This window comes from Drosophila grimshawi, unplaced genomic scaffold, assembly GCF_018153295.1.
Source record: "Drosophila grimshawi isolate 15287-2541.00 unplaced genomic scaffold, ASM1815329v1 contig_1377, whole genome shotgun sequence".
Taxonomy (NCBI): domain Eukaryota; kingdom Metazoa; phylum Arthropoda; class Insecta; order Diptera; family Drosophilidae; genus Drosophila; species Drosophila grimshawi.
The window spans coordinates 14182020-14194626 of record NW_025062900.1 but is presented as its reverse complement, the minus strand read 5'-3'; the positions used below and the strand labels follow the sequence as shown (position 1 = coordinate 14194626).

The 12607-nt window shown below is 38.8% G+C and overlaps 2 protein-coding genes across 2 annotated transcripts in view; both read right to left on the bottom strand.

Moving 5' to 3' along the window:
- Window positions 1–2523: 2523 nt before the first annotated feature.
- On the bottom strand, window positions 2524–4673 carry LOC6562818 (probable cytochrome P450 6a14). Its single transcript, XM_001988163.2, has 2 exons — window positions 3498–4673; window positions 2524–3029 (listed from the first exon to the last, which is right to left on the bottom strand). The coding sequence occupies exons 1-2, from the start codon at window positions 4570–4572 to the stop codon at window positions 2560–2562; spliced, it is 1545 nt and encodes a 514-aa protein (XP_001988199.1). The 5' UTR covers window positions 4573–4673; the 3' UTR covers window positions 2524–2559.
- Window positions 4674–8347: 3674 nt separating this feature from the next.
- The window catches only part of LOC6562868 (cell adhesion molecule 2), a 33183-nt gene continuing 28923 nt past the window's right edge, over window positions 8348–12607 (bottom strand). Inside the window, exon 12 of the mRNA XM_001988164.2 lies at window positions 8348–9028. Within this exon, the coding sequence (XP_001988200.2) occupies window positions 8826–9028 (203 nt within the window). The 3' untranslated portion in view covers window positions 8348–8825. The remainder of the gene's footprint in view (window positions 9029–12607) is intronic.

Genomic DNA, 12607 nt, shown 5'->3' with positions numbered 1-12607 from the left:
TTAACGTAACGCTGTCAGTTTGTTTTTGTTTCTTTTTTCACTGTGGCTGCCCAAAAATTGTTTAAGTTTGCAAATTAAAATTAAAATATATTGAAAATGATTGATTGATTCGTATCTTACACCGAATATGAAAACACTTTTCTTTTTATTTTTTATTATATTTATTTTTATTATATTTATTTTTGTTGTTGTTAAAATTCAATTATTTGAAGCACATAAACATAGCCCAGTTGCTGCCCTATAAATATTGCAAACTACAATTCCAGTCGATCGCAGCTCTCTCTCTCTCTCCCTCTCTCTCTCTCTCTCTCTCTCTCTCTCTTTCTCTCTGATCAGAGTCTTATTGGCTGTCCTATTTGCTGGTCTCATCTGTTTCGCATACGCATTTGTACTCAATAAGCTGCCTGCAACTTACTTAAAGTTGAGCTGCTGCTGAGCTTGGCTCAGTTGATTTTGTCAGATCGCATTGAAAAGTCGTCGTCGGCTCTGCACTTAAAATGGACATTTTTTTGGCACTTTTCATTTTGTTTTGTTTGGCTCTGCAGTCAATTGTCAAATTGTTGAAATTCATCCGTTTTGCAATGCGATTTGTTTATCGTTCATTATTGTACTCAGTGCGAATGTGGCGCAAAGTATTTAAAAATATATGTCGATTTTTGAAAAACATGCTACGTTAAATGTTCAAATACACCAAATAAATCAAAGTAAATAAGAATAATATTCATAATAATAAAGTTAAAAGTGAACAATGAGCATAACATTTTTAAAGTGAGCAACAGATTCAAATAAGATCAATAAATAAATAAATTGCATATTATGGAATTATATATAGTTGTAAGTATCTAAATTTTAATTCAAATACAATCAACGATATACTTTAATTGTGTATAATTACACACATAACTAACTAATCCTTGTGTGCTTTATAAAAGCGGGTTTATCCCAGCAGTGCCAATTAGTACAACTGACAGTTGATTGAAACATCGCCTGAATTATATTATTAGTGACATTTGAGTCAATTTCGTAATTCAGTAGAAATATTGATATTCTTGCTTAATTATATCCATCCATATATCGAGTTGCAATGCCAAACTGCTGCCCTTATTGTTACCTGACTGTTTGTGCAACAAACTGACGACAGAAATTTCTCTCTCTGCTCTGCTTTAAGTTTGCCTGCTATTGATTAATGTCAGGTACATTATTTCAGCTCTTGCTGCCAATGTGCAACAGTAGCCTTAGCAGTCTTGCATCAATATTCGCTTGCAGCACTCCCCCTCCACACACACACACTCTCCACACACACAGAATCGCCAACTTTGCCTGTTTCGATAATCAATCGCTGAAATCACCAAATGTGCAAGTTGCCAGGCATCCTGGATTTGTCGGCTGTTTTGGCCGCCCATTAATTTAATATGACACCAACAAGAGATGCAAGGTATTGCCACGCCCCCTGCCGCCTGCCCCCTGCCACCACCTGCCTCATACACTCACTCTTGAGTTGGGTCACAGCAAGTGCATTCATTATTCACTCAAATTCTGCTAATTAGCAAAATATTGTAAATGTTTGGATTTATGTGAGCAACACACACACACACACACTTGGAGTCAGGTTTCGGGTGGGAAGAGTACATCAAGTGTGGTGCAGTAGCTGTTTCTGTGTCCGGTAGGAAAATTGTGCAGATATTCAATATTCAAAGAGTATTACCAGTGAAGTTTGACATCGATCTGGTTGAACAATGGCTCTGACCAAATCAGCTTAGCAGCAATGCCACAAATCCAACAAACTTGTTTAGCTGTCACCGCAATTCCAATTTCACATACCACACACATCTTGAATTTGAGGCTGAAGTTCTTAAATTTGCCGCAGATGTGAAATTATTTAAACTGATTAGTTTTTCACAGTTCTTTTTAACTCATCACTTGGACGGAATTTTTCGAAGTTCGATTATCATTCTTGGAAAATGTAAAAGGAAAATCAAATACCTATTTTTGCAATATGTTTTTTAAGCCGCTAAGTGGAAAATCTGCCATCTGGTTAAATTATAAAATAATTAAATATTGCATGGATCTTTGACTATATCTTGGCATGTTTGCTTAGTAATCAGTTGGAAAAAGGTGCATCTGTCGAACGGGAAATCAGTGCAACATTGGAAGAGATAAGAACCACCACCATTTGTGGCTTCTTCCTACTGGGTGGCCCAATCATAATGAACTCAGTCCCCCCTCTGCTCTCCAGCTGAGCATATGCATCATTTGTATGATTTAGTAGCCGAGAGTTGTTTGGTGTCGGTTGGCTTGGCTGGAACTGAACCCAAACCTGGACTGAGGCTGAGGCTGACGCGGACGCTGATGAGATGACGGCTGATGGTGAATCAGTGGTGTTCATAAATTTGGGGTTTGTCTTTCAGGCGACCGCCAAACGGCATCAATTTAATTGCATTTTCTGCTGATGTTTCACAAAACGACGACGCCAGTTTTCAGTCTCAGTCTCCGTTTCAGTTTCAGTTTCAGTTCCAAGCAGAATTTGTTTATGCAGCGATTTTATTGAATTTCTATTATTTACACTTGTCGAGACTTGTAATCTGACCACCAATCAGCCGGTAGTCGATCCACACGAATCTTGACACCGTTTTTGGGCACCAGCACGAAATGCGAATTGGTAACGATCGGAATTTCGGAACCCTTCTGGCTAAACTGGAAGGCGGCGAGCAGCGTGATGAGACCCACTTTCACCTGCATCCGTCCGAAGCGCAGACCGATGCAGTTGCGCGGCCCATCGCCAAAGCCGAGGAATGCCAACGGATGCCGCTGCTGGGTGGCCGCCGGCTCAAAGCGCTCCGGCCGGAATTCGTGTGGTTCCGGATAGATCTCGGGATCATAGTGTATGGCACGCACTGGAATATGCACCTTAATACCACGCTCCAGCACTATGTGGCCATCTGAGTTACTCTCATCATCACTGGGCAACTTGTAATCCTCGGCGGGAATGCGAGTCAGCGATGCCAGTGCCGGATACTTGCGAAGAGTCTCTGCAAAGATTGATCACAGATCACATATTTGGGTGAAGTTTAGATGCGGAACAGTTCTTCGCGATAAATAGAGCAGTTGCCATAAAGGAAAATATAATTTACTATGAGGAAATATTTGACATTAGAAAAACTTTTTCTTTTTGTCAGATACATTTTGTGAAGATACAAAATGCATTCAGATAAGGCCGTAACTATATAGCTGCGAAGGCTTACCTTTATCTAATATTTTATAAATTATCTTGCTTGACTCACTTGAGTAGAATTAATGCTATTATTTTATCTGTTCTGTCTATCTATAAAATCTGACGTTGCAGCTAGAATTTTGTACTGAGTCAAAGAGTTCGTCAACTGAATAAAATGTTGCCCAAAAGTGAAAAGATATCTTCTGTATGGTTTTATCTAATCTGCGATCAGACTACGCACAGCAAGCAAGCTTATCTATTTTGTAATAGTAATCAAAGCACTTACCATTGACGACCTGATCCAAGTACGTCATCTCCATCATAGCCTCGTAGGTTAGTTTACCATGTTTTTGCAGCACACTTAGGATTTCATCTCTGAGCTTGGCCTGGATGGATTGGTTTTTGGTCAGCTCGAAGAGGGCCCAGCTCATGTTGCTGGAGCTCGTCTCGAAGCCGGCAACGAAGAAGACAAAGACTTGGGCAGCCAGCTGCTCCACCGATAAGCCGCTGCTTTCACCAGTTTTGCGCAAATTCAACAATAGGTCCATGAAATCATTTCGTTTAATATTCTCGCGTTCGCGCAGATCAACTGTGTCCTGGACGAGGCGTAGAAAGAATTTGGTATGCTCCTGGCCGAAGGATTTGAACTTAATTGGCAGTTTGCGGAACAGATTCGCGTAGGTCATCCTGAAGAGAGCCCAGCGCACATTGAATTTGGGATTGTTGAACAGTTTTCGACCCACCACTCGAAACTCGGCCTGCGGATTCTTGAGGCTGTTGCACTTCACGCCAAAGGCACAACTGCCGATGACATCGATGGTGTAGCGACCCAGCAGATCGTGCAGCTCCAGAACGGCACCATCATCGCCCACCTCCTGGTCAAAGGTTTGCTGCAGTTGATCTGCCACTTCAGTGATTGTGCTAAACATGTACTTGATTTTGCCACTGGTAAATGTTGGCGACAGTTTCGTTCTCAGTGCTCGCCACTCCTCGCCGTGCAGATTGAAGAGATGCCCCGCCAGTGGATTGTCCTGTAGATTTAGCGACGCTGAACTCGACCGATCCACGAACTTATTAAAGTCCTTGATCAGTATGACCTTGGCCAGATCCAGATCTGTGACGACGGCAATCGGTCGTGTGAATAGATAAGTGCCAGCCAAGCGTGCTTTGCCCTTGAAGGCATCGTAGGTCTCCTGCAGCAGTTCACTAAGGTGCAGCGACTTCAGCTTGAAGAAGTGGCCATAGATGAAGTGCGGACGCAACTGTGGCACGCCCTGCAACTCCCAATAATTGTAGCAGTGCCTCAAATAGCCCAGCACAAAAGTGAGCAGCGAGGTCAACACCAAGATCAAGAAACCCATCCTTGAGCAGCGTCAGAAAAGAAAAACTAAAACTTCAACTGAAATCTAAAGCGAAAGCGAAAGGGAAACAGCAGTTGCTGGCGAGTAGCTGAACGACTGACAGACTGACTGAGTATCTTGGCTATATATATACATATATGTATATGTATACATATTGTATACGCACTGATAAGAATCAGACTCTAGACTCTCGACTCTCTCACTTTCAGAGCAGTTTTTATCATTTGCTTGACTAAATGACGAAGCTATTTATGCCCTGGCAGAAAGTATGTCCATTTACAAATAAAGATCGGCTAGTTTAAAGTATAAAGTAATATATATTATATGCAAATGATTGGCTGTGATCCAGTTTATTCATGAAAAACTTTCTGTTTATTCTTGTAGCAAAAAGTGATCAATTTTTTGGAAAACTTTCGGCAATCTCCCAGCAATACATTTATTATGAATATATATACTAATCATTATTATATGTATATATTTGCTTTTTATTGGATAACATTATTATTATTATAATTATTTTTAAATGCTAGTGTATTTAATCTTCATTATGCTCGTTCTAGTTTCCATCAACATCAACTCCAACTGCAAAGATTCTGCAAAAGTTATGATGAACTAAACGGCGCAGACTCGAATTGATTTATGTATCTTAAAGCAAGTTAGTTCAATTAAAAATTGTATCGAAACTATTCAAACATTTTCTCTTACACATCTTACACTTTTGACAATTTGAACTTTGTCTTTTGGTCATTCGGAGGCAGCTAATTACATCCATGGCTTGTTAGCCGTGATAAGAGCTGGATGCTGAATGACTTGTAACTTTCAACTTATCAGCATATAATAATATTTGTCCGTTTCGCGCAAGCGAAAGTGAGTAGTAACCTACATAGTAAAATGTCTGACTCACAGAATGTTTAATCAGAAAAATAAATTCTAAATTGTTTACAATCTGTGTCTGTCTTTTAGTCGAAAGAAACGCTATTCCCAACATTTAGATAGTTTTGAAGATGGTAAATTAAACTTTGCTTACATTGGTATTTTTACTGTTTCTGATTCGGATGAAGTCAGACTAGACCAACAATATTAACCTTGTTGTAAGATGAGAATGTTCAAAAAACTTTACGAAAATACAAAGAAATTCGGTCTGTTAAATTTATCAGAATGATATTCTTCTAACAGTTGACTTAACAGTTTCATTGACTGTTTACTGGTCTTAACAGTGTGAGAAAAGCTTTGTGCTGCGAAAGCTTTTTTGGTTGTTGTCTCGACTGCTTCGACAGATGAGTTTTCGTTAAGTTCAGCTTTTGCTGAAAGCTCTTAGCTATTTTTACAGACTGCAACACATTTTAAATCTCACCACATCACTTCCGTGGTGAACCAAGTATATCATAACTTCTTTATTGTGAAACGTTAAGGGAACAATAAAGTATGCATTAGATTATGTACGGAATCTTTTCACATGCTCAACCTGAGTGGGGATTGGGGTAATTTGCAGCATATACGTTAAAAATAATGATCAGACAAATATTATTGAATATTGCTGGAGAACATTTGACGCACAAAAACCGATGTGAAACTATAATTAAATAATCTGACACTGAAACTGAAACGAATCTTTTGTTCACGCAATCTGTCACAGCCAACAAGTGCAACAAATTAACAGGCCCGTCACACAGTTAATTAAAATAATAATTACGGTTGCACAACATTAAACTGATCAACGACCAGAACTCAATTACAAATTGACTTTATTAAATATACGATTAATTAATATAAGCACACTTGTTACGGAAACAACAAATTGTTAATAAGTTTGCGTGTTTTGGCTGCCAAAAGGGATAAATGAAGTTAGCAAAAAGTGAAGTCTACTTTGCTGAGCTGATCAAAAAGCTGCTTTGTTTTTTGTTAACCAGAGTGTGTGTGCGTGTATGTGTGTGTGCGTGTGTGTGTGTGTGTGTGTGTGTGCGGCTTTTGCTGTGGTCTGGTTAGGTACAGTGGATTTTGCACTCCATTCTGGGGACACATGCCGCACATGCGGCTCTGTTAGCTTTATTAACTCGCCTTTTGTGTGAACTTTGACTGGGCGAAAGCGAATGGGGCAGAGTGCAGGGGGGCAGGGGGCAGGCCAAGTGACCGGCTGCATAGCTCGACACATGCCAATTTTTTGCCATTTACGTCGCAGCGTGTGTAAAAATGCAACCAAATTGCCGTGGTAGCAATTTTTATGGTCCGAGCCGCTGCTGTGGGAAACGGGGGCGTATTACCTTAGTGGTGGGGTGCATGTGGTAACAACAATACACAGTGCAACATGGGATGATAGTTAGCGTTTCAGCTATTTTTTCCAACCTGACGAATGTGTTTTTAACCTTTCGAAGATATTTCGAAATAAAAGTAAGAAATAACTGAATATTTTGAATTTCTCGTTTCTTTAGTTTCTTTTCTTATCCTGACTGTCTTGTATATTCGTATATTTTTTCCAGTGTAGGCAAACAACTCTCCTGTGTGGCATGTTCCTTAAGGGTGTTAAGTAAAAATCTACAAGTTTTCGCAGTTGAATATTAGTTAATTATTTGTAAATGAGTATTATCAATGAGTGTTCAAGGTTGGATATTTTATAGAATAGAGTTTCGAGTGCTTTGAATGTTCTTACAGACTTCAAATCTGGCTAGAAAATTGTGCTAGTGTTTGTGTAAAAGCGTTCCGACGGAATTCAAAAGGAGTAAATAAAAAAAATATAAGAATCCTTGACCTGAAACCAGCGGAAAACAAATTTAAATTTGACAAACCATTTTTTCACATGCTTTCGTTATGAAGCCAGTTTCATAATATAAGATAGGTAAAAGAGCATTAAAGTTTTCCCTTAAACGCCGCTCATTTTAGTTGTCGCTGTTTTTTCGCCGACCATAAAGAAGTTGTTGTTTCTTTCAAATAGTTGAAGTTACTTTTCATTTATGCAGTCCTTAAAGGACTGTTGAGGGTTATTTCGCCTGTGGATTGTGTGTTACACTCTTGACCAAAAAAAAGGGCATCCAAGTTGGACCTGCTTTTAATTGGCCGCTCGTGCAACTTATGAGGGCAACAGCAGACATTTAATTTATTTTAATAATTATGCATTTATTTTTTTTCGCCGCGTATTTTTATAGTTGCGCTGCACTTTTGAAATTAAATTATAAACTGCTAGCGTTACTCATTTTTTGCTTGGCGCTGACTTCATAATGAAAAATTCCGCCATGTGGGTCGATGGTATAAAATATTTATGTAAAAAAAGTAAACAAACGGCTAGCGGGCCAAGGACTCCAATTTGTGGTTCAATGCAATTTTTTGCCCCGCTTGCGGCCCTTTCTAAAAAAGAACATTCAAAAACAGTCTCGATGCGGTAGGTGAATGACATAAATATTGATTTATATGCTTTTTAAAGTTCTTTTTTTTCGATTTTTTTGCTGATGATATTAATTTTTTTGGCAATATGCATTTTGAGATGTTTTGTTAACGTTATTGAAGTTGTGACTTTGATTAATTGGCTGACAAGCTGAGCGTACTTCAGATAACTCCAAAAATATTTAAAGAAAAAACCTTTAAGGAGTTGACAACAATCCGCTGTTGGGCATTTGGAAGAATCTGTGGAACAAGTTGAATAAGCAAAATTCGTAGTTTAAATGATTTAAGACGGCATTTTTATTTCAATTCTTATTAAAATTAAAATTACAATATATTCATGGATACATATATATATATATATATATATATATATATGTATATATATTTATAAACATGTTGCGGTGCACAAAAAAGAAGCTTAAAATGAGCCTAAAGTAAAAGGGATTTAGCAACATTTCATTGACATTTTGGGTTGCGCTGGCTGACCACTTGATTTAAACCTAGATTTAGATTTAGATGTAGGTGTAAGTTAAGTTGTAGTACATTATCTGCTCACCCCATGTGCGATTCGCTTCAGTTTTACATGCTAATACTTTGTATTTCCGATGTAAGTATCTGTCTCTCTTTTAGATGCTGTCAAATTCAGAATAACCTTTTCAACTTACTCGCTAAACAACAACAACTTTTTACACGTACATTATTTCAATCGAGCTAAGCGCTAAACAATAATATCAACTAGCATTTAATCGGGGGCGAAATCGATGTGTGAGAAATTATTGCTTACAAAACTATTTGCTTACGATTACGAACTTTGGTTTTTTTGTATTTTTCTCAATTTTTATATTTTGTACAAATTGCATTTAAAGTCTGTTTTGCAACTAGGCATTCCGCACACCCAGATAGACAACGACATGGGCAACGACGGCCAACAGTTGGGGGCATGTGCTGCTGCTGCTGCTGAGAGGCATGCCCCGGCTCTTGAGGTCCTGCATGCGATCCATTTCATCGGTTAGCGATTTGGCGTCGTGTTTGAGTGGCGTGTTCTTCCCATCCCCACGGTACGTGGCACTGTGATCAGGCACTGCAACGAGAGAGAGAGAGAGAGAGAGAGAAGAGATAAACATTTCGATTGATTGAGAAAACAATTCAGACTGATAGCAGATATAGTTTGATATTATTGTGTGCACAAGTTGAGTTACTTAATCAATTGCCGTATTTCTTTATATTACGTGAATGGCTTTTATGATGTGTCCTTTTCATAACTCTAGCCGCCATATTGCCGGCAGTTGGGCTGCCAATCGAATGTCCTTTTTCAATTATGCGCTTGCCACACGCCAACGAGCATAAACAATAGACAGGATGCGTTTATGGCCAGTCATTTGTAGCCAGTGCCAATACGAAAGGGCAAAAGTACACCCACACACCCACACACTGACACACACACACAAAAGGACAAAGAAATAGCACTCAGCACAGAGAGGATGCAGGGCACAGGACACAGGAGACAGGACACGAAACGACAGAGAAACCCAAACTGTTTGTCAACCGGGCAAGTAGAAAACGGATTGCATATAAAAGGACACAACTTTGAGTGTGTTCTCGACTGCTCGACTTATTTATAACATTCTCACTTATACAGTTTACCATTTACCATTTTGGCCAAAATCGAAAGTATTTGCTCCTCTGTTGGCGTTTTGTTTCAATTTCACTTGGCACCATCGAAAATTGTTTCGATTTTTATTGCTTAAGTGCGTTAAACCCTTGCGCCAGGACATGCACTCCACCAACAACAACAAAACATACAAAAATAAATCGAATTCCCACGGGCTTTGGTGGGTGCCACAGGACTGGGGACGCTCCGTATTGCTTTTGCCATCAATTTATCCTGCAGCCTTTATTTTTTCTTTACAGTTCTGTATTTTTGTTTTTTCTTTCTGTTTTGTTTGCCTTTTCGTTCTTGTTTTACACTTCTGTTTTTATTTTATGCTTGCTTGTTTGTTTTTTTACCAACAATCTGTTTCATTGCGCATTTGTTTGTGTGTTGCATTTACAAATGTAGCGGGTTGACGTTGCTGCTGTTGGTGGCAAGTCGGCCAGGGGCCAGCGGCCAGCGGCAGGAAAATGGCAGTGGATTCTTGAATTTTTTTTTGATCGGCTTGCTGTAGGCAGCAATTGGTCATTAGGCACACTGTTTGGAGCGATGCGGTTGCTGTGCTCCGCAAGTGGCGTGTAGTGCAGCAGCTGTGGCATTCAGTGGCAGTTTAAAACGGGTGCAACTTGGTGTGAAATTGTTGAGTGAATAAAAGTCAATGTAGAGAACAATTTAAGAGAAAAAAAAATTTTAACTGAATCATGAGAGGAACAGATTTGAAATCTGTTTAAAACACGGTTATAAATTGAATAAATTAAGGGAAATGTGACTTCAAATATGAATGGATGGAATTATTTACTTGCAATTGAGTTATATTTATTTTTACGGGAGAAAGCGATTCAATTTGAACCAAAAATTGAACTAAAAACATAATATTACAATAATAATTTATTAGTTCAATTTGTTATAGTGCGATGATATTGAAAGTAGATCCATAAAAACAAACAATTTAGTTCCGAATTCATTAAAAATGAGACGACTTTGAAAGCACTTCAAAATTTGAAATAAAATACAGAGATGGAGATGGGTCTTTAATCCCAAGTTTATTGCTCGAATATGCTCCACTCATAGGCCATAAGTAGACAGACTGGATTTGTCTGCGAGTCGGACTTCATTAAATTGAACTAAGTTTGTCATAACTGTAAAAAATATGGCTTTTATTTATTTATTTGTCTTTTTTTTTTTGTTTTGTTTTAGATATTTGGCAGTTGCTAAACGGAGTTTGGTTCGTTTTGTTCTTAACGAGAAACCCTTTTATTTTTATAACGGAAATGCGCAAATTGCTTTGCACCGGGTCGAAAATTTATTTGTATATCTTTTGGCTTTTATTTTTCTATAAGCAGCTTTTCCTATACAGCTGCCCAGCCCCCACCATCAACCCTTGACTGGATTGTTTTGCTGGCGTCTGCAAACATTTCCATGTGTGAAAGGCACAAATACCAGCAACAGCAACAACAACTCGGACGGAGTTTTGCCCTGGTCTGGCATCGTGTTTGTCCTGCTTCCGTCCTGACTGTTCCGATGTCCGTGCTTGTCTCATTGGGTGGGTGTGAGTACATGTGTGTGTGTGAGTGTATGTGTTGGTGTGGGTGAATGTCTGGCTGATTTTTATTGACGCTTGAGCATGTGTTTATGAGCTTGTGTGTGTGTGTGTGTGTGTGTGTGTGTTTGTGAGTGTCTGAGAAAGTCCCAGCGGTGTCTTTAAAGCGCTTAACCATAAAGAAAAACGAAACGAAGCGCGTCGCTGTGGGGCTGAAGGCAAACATTTTATATCACACAGCGTTTTTATAGGCTGGCAACTACTTCAAACTAAAGTTTAAGTAATTTCTGCATAATTCTATGCATGCCCTCGGGTGCAATCGTGCCAAACTGTATCAGCTTGGGCTAATAGAAATAAATATACAACCCTTCTTGGCTTATATTATTGATTCTGTCAGCTAATAAAATCCTATTGAATGTGTTAAGTTTGTCATACAGTTTTTCTATGTATTTTGCTCCTTTTTTTTATTTTGCACACTGTTGTTTTCATTGAGATTTCGATTGGTGGAATAACCTCATACTTTCTGTTTCCTTTGAAACAGAAGTGACGCGCTCCATTAGCGCACTTTAAACTGACACCCATTCGGCAAATAGCCGCCTCGCCCTCCTCTGATTCACACCTCAATTGTTGCGCCTGTTGCACTTAACAAGAAAAAAAAAAAGAAATACAGAAATACAGAAAGCTGCTGGCAAAAGCTTGCAGCCGTCGGCGGCACTTGAGACTCAGTTGAGTGGCGAACACGGCGTATGCGTTTCATTTCGCTATTTTTTATTGTTTTTGTTTTTTTTTTTTTGTGGCAATGCATTTAACGCCATGTGGCAGAAATCGTTGCACACTCACTGGCATTCAAGCACGCGATGCCATATTCAATTGATGGGCTACCTTTTGGATGCCACTCGCCCCATTGCAGTTGTCTCTTGCATTTCACAGACTTTATGATTGTTCAGTCTGCCATTTTCTGTGAGGAAGGCGGCAAATTATAAGCAAATTATTGCAATCTGCTGCAATAATCATGAAGTTGGAAGTTGACAGCTTCTAGCCAGTAGCCAGTCGCATTTCCGGCGGATATTGCACATCCCCTTCTTGTAATTTGTGCCATATTGTTGCCCGTTGGCAGTGCAAATTACAAATGAACAGCAGCTTTTGTGGTTGATTGCAATGATTTAATGACTTTTGAAGTGCACACCAAATGCAATTGCAGCACTTCAAAGGCAATATATTTTCATACATATATTTTTGTAAGTAAGCTTAACTTTTGAAATTGCAAAAAGTCCATAATTTGCTTAACTTACGAATTGAATAATATTTAAAATGAAATTGTGGCACAGCATTGATTGAATTTTGGTTCTGAATTCGATTTGAAATCATCAACATGTTGCACTTATTTCCTTATTTCTCTACATTTCTTTGGCATATCTGAATAGGAACTAACTGATTACATAACTTGGATTGATATATTTAATTTAATT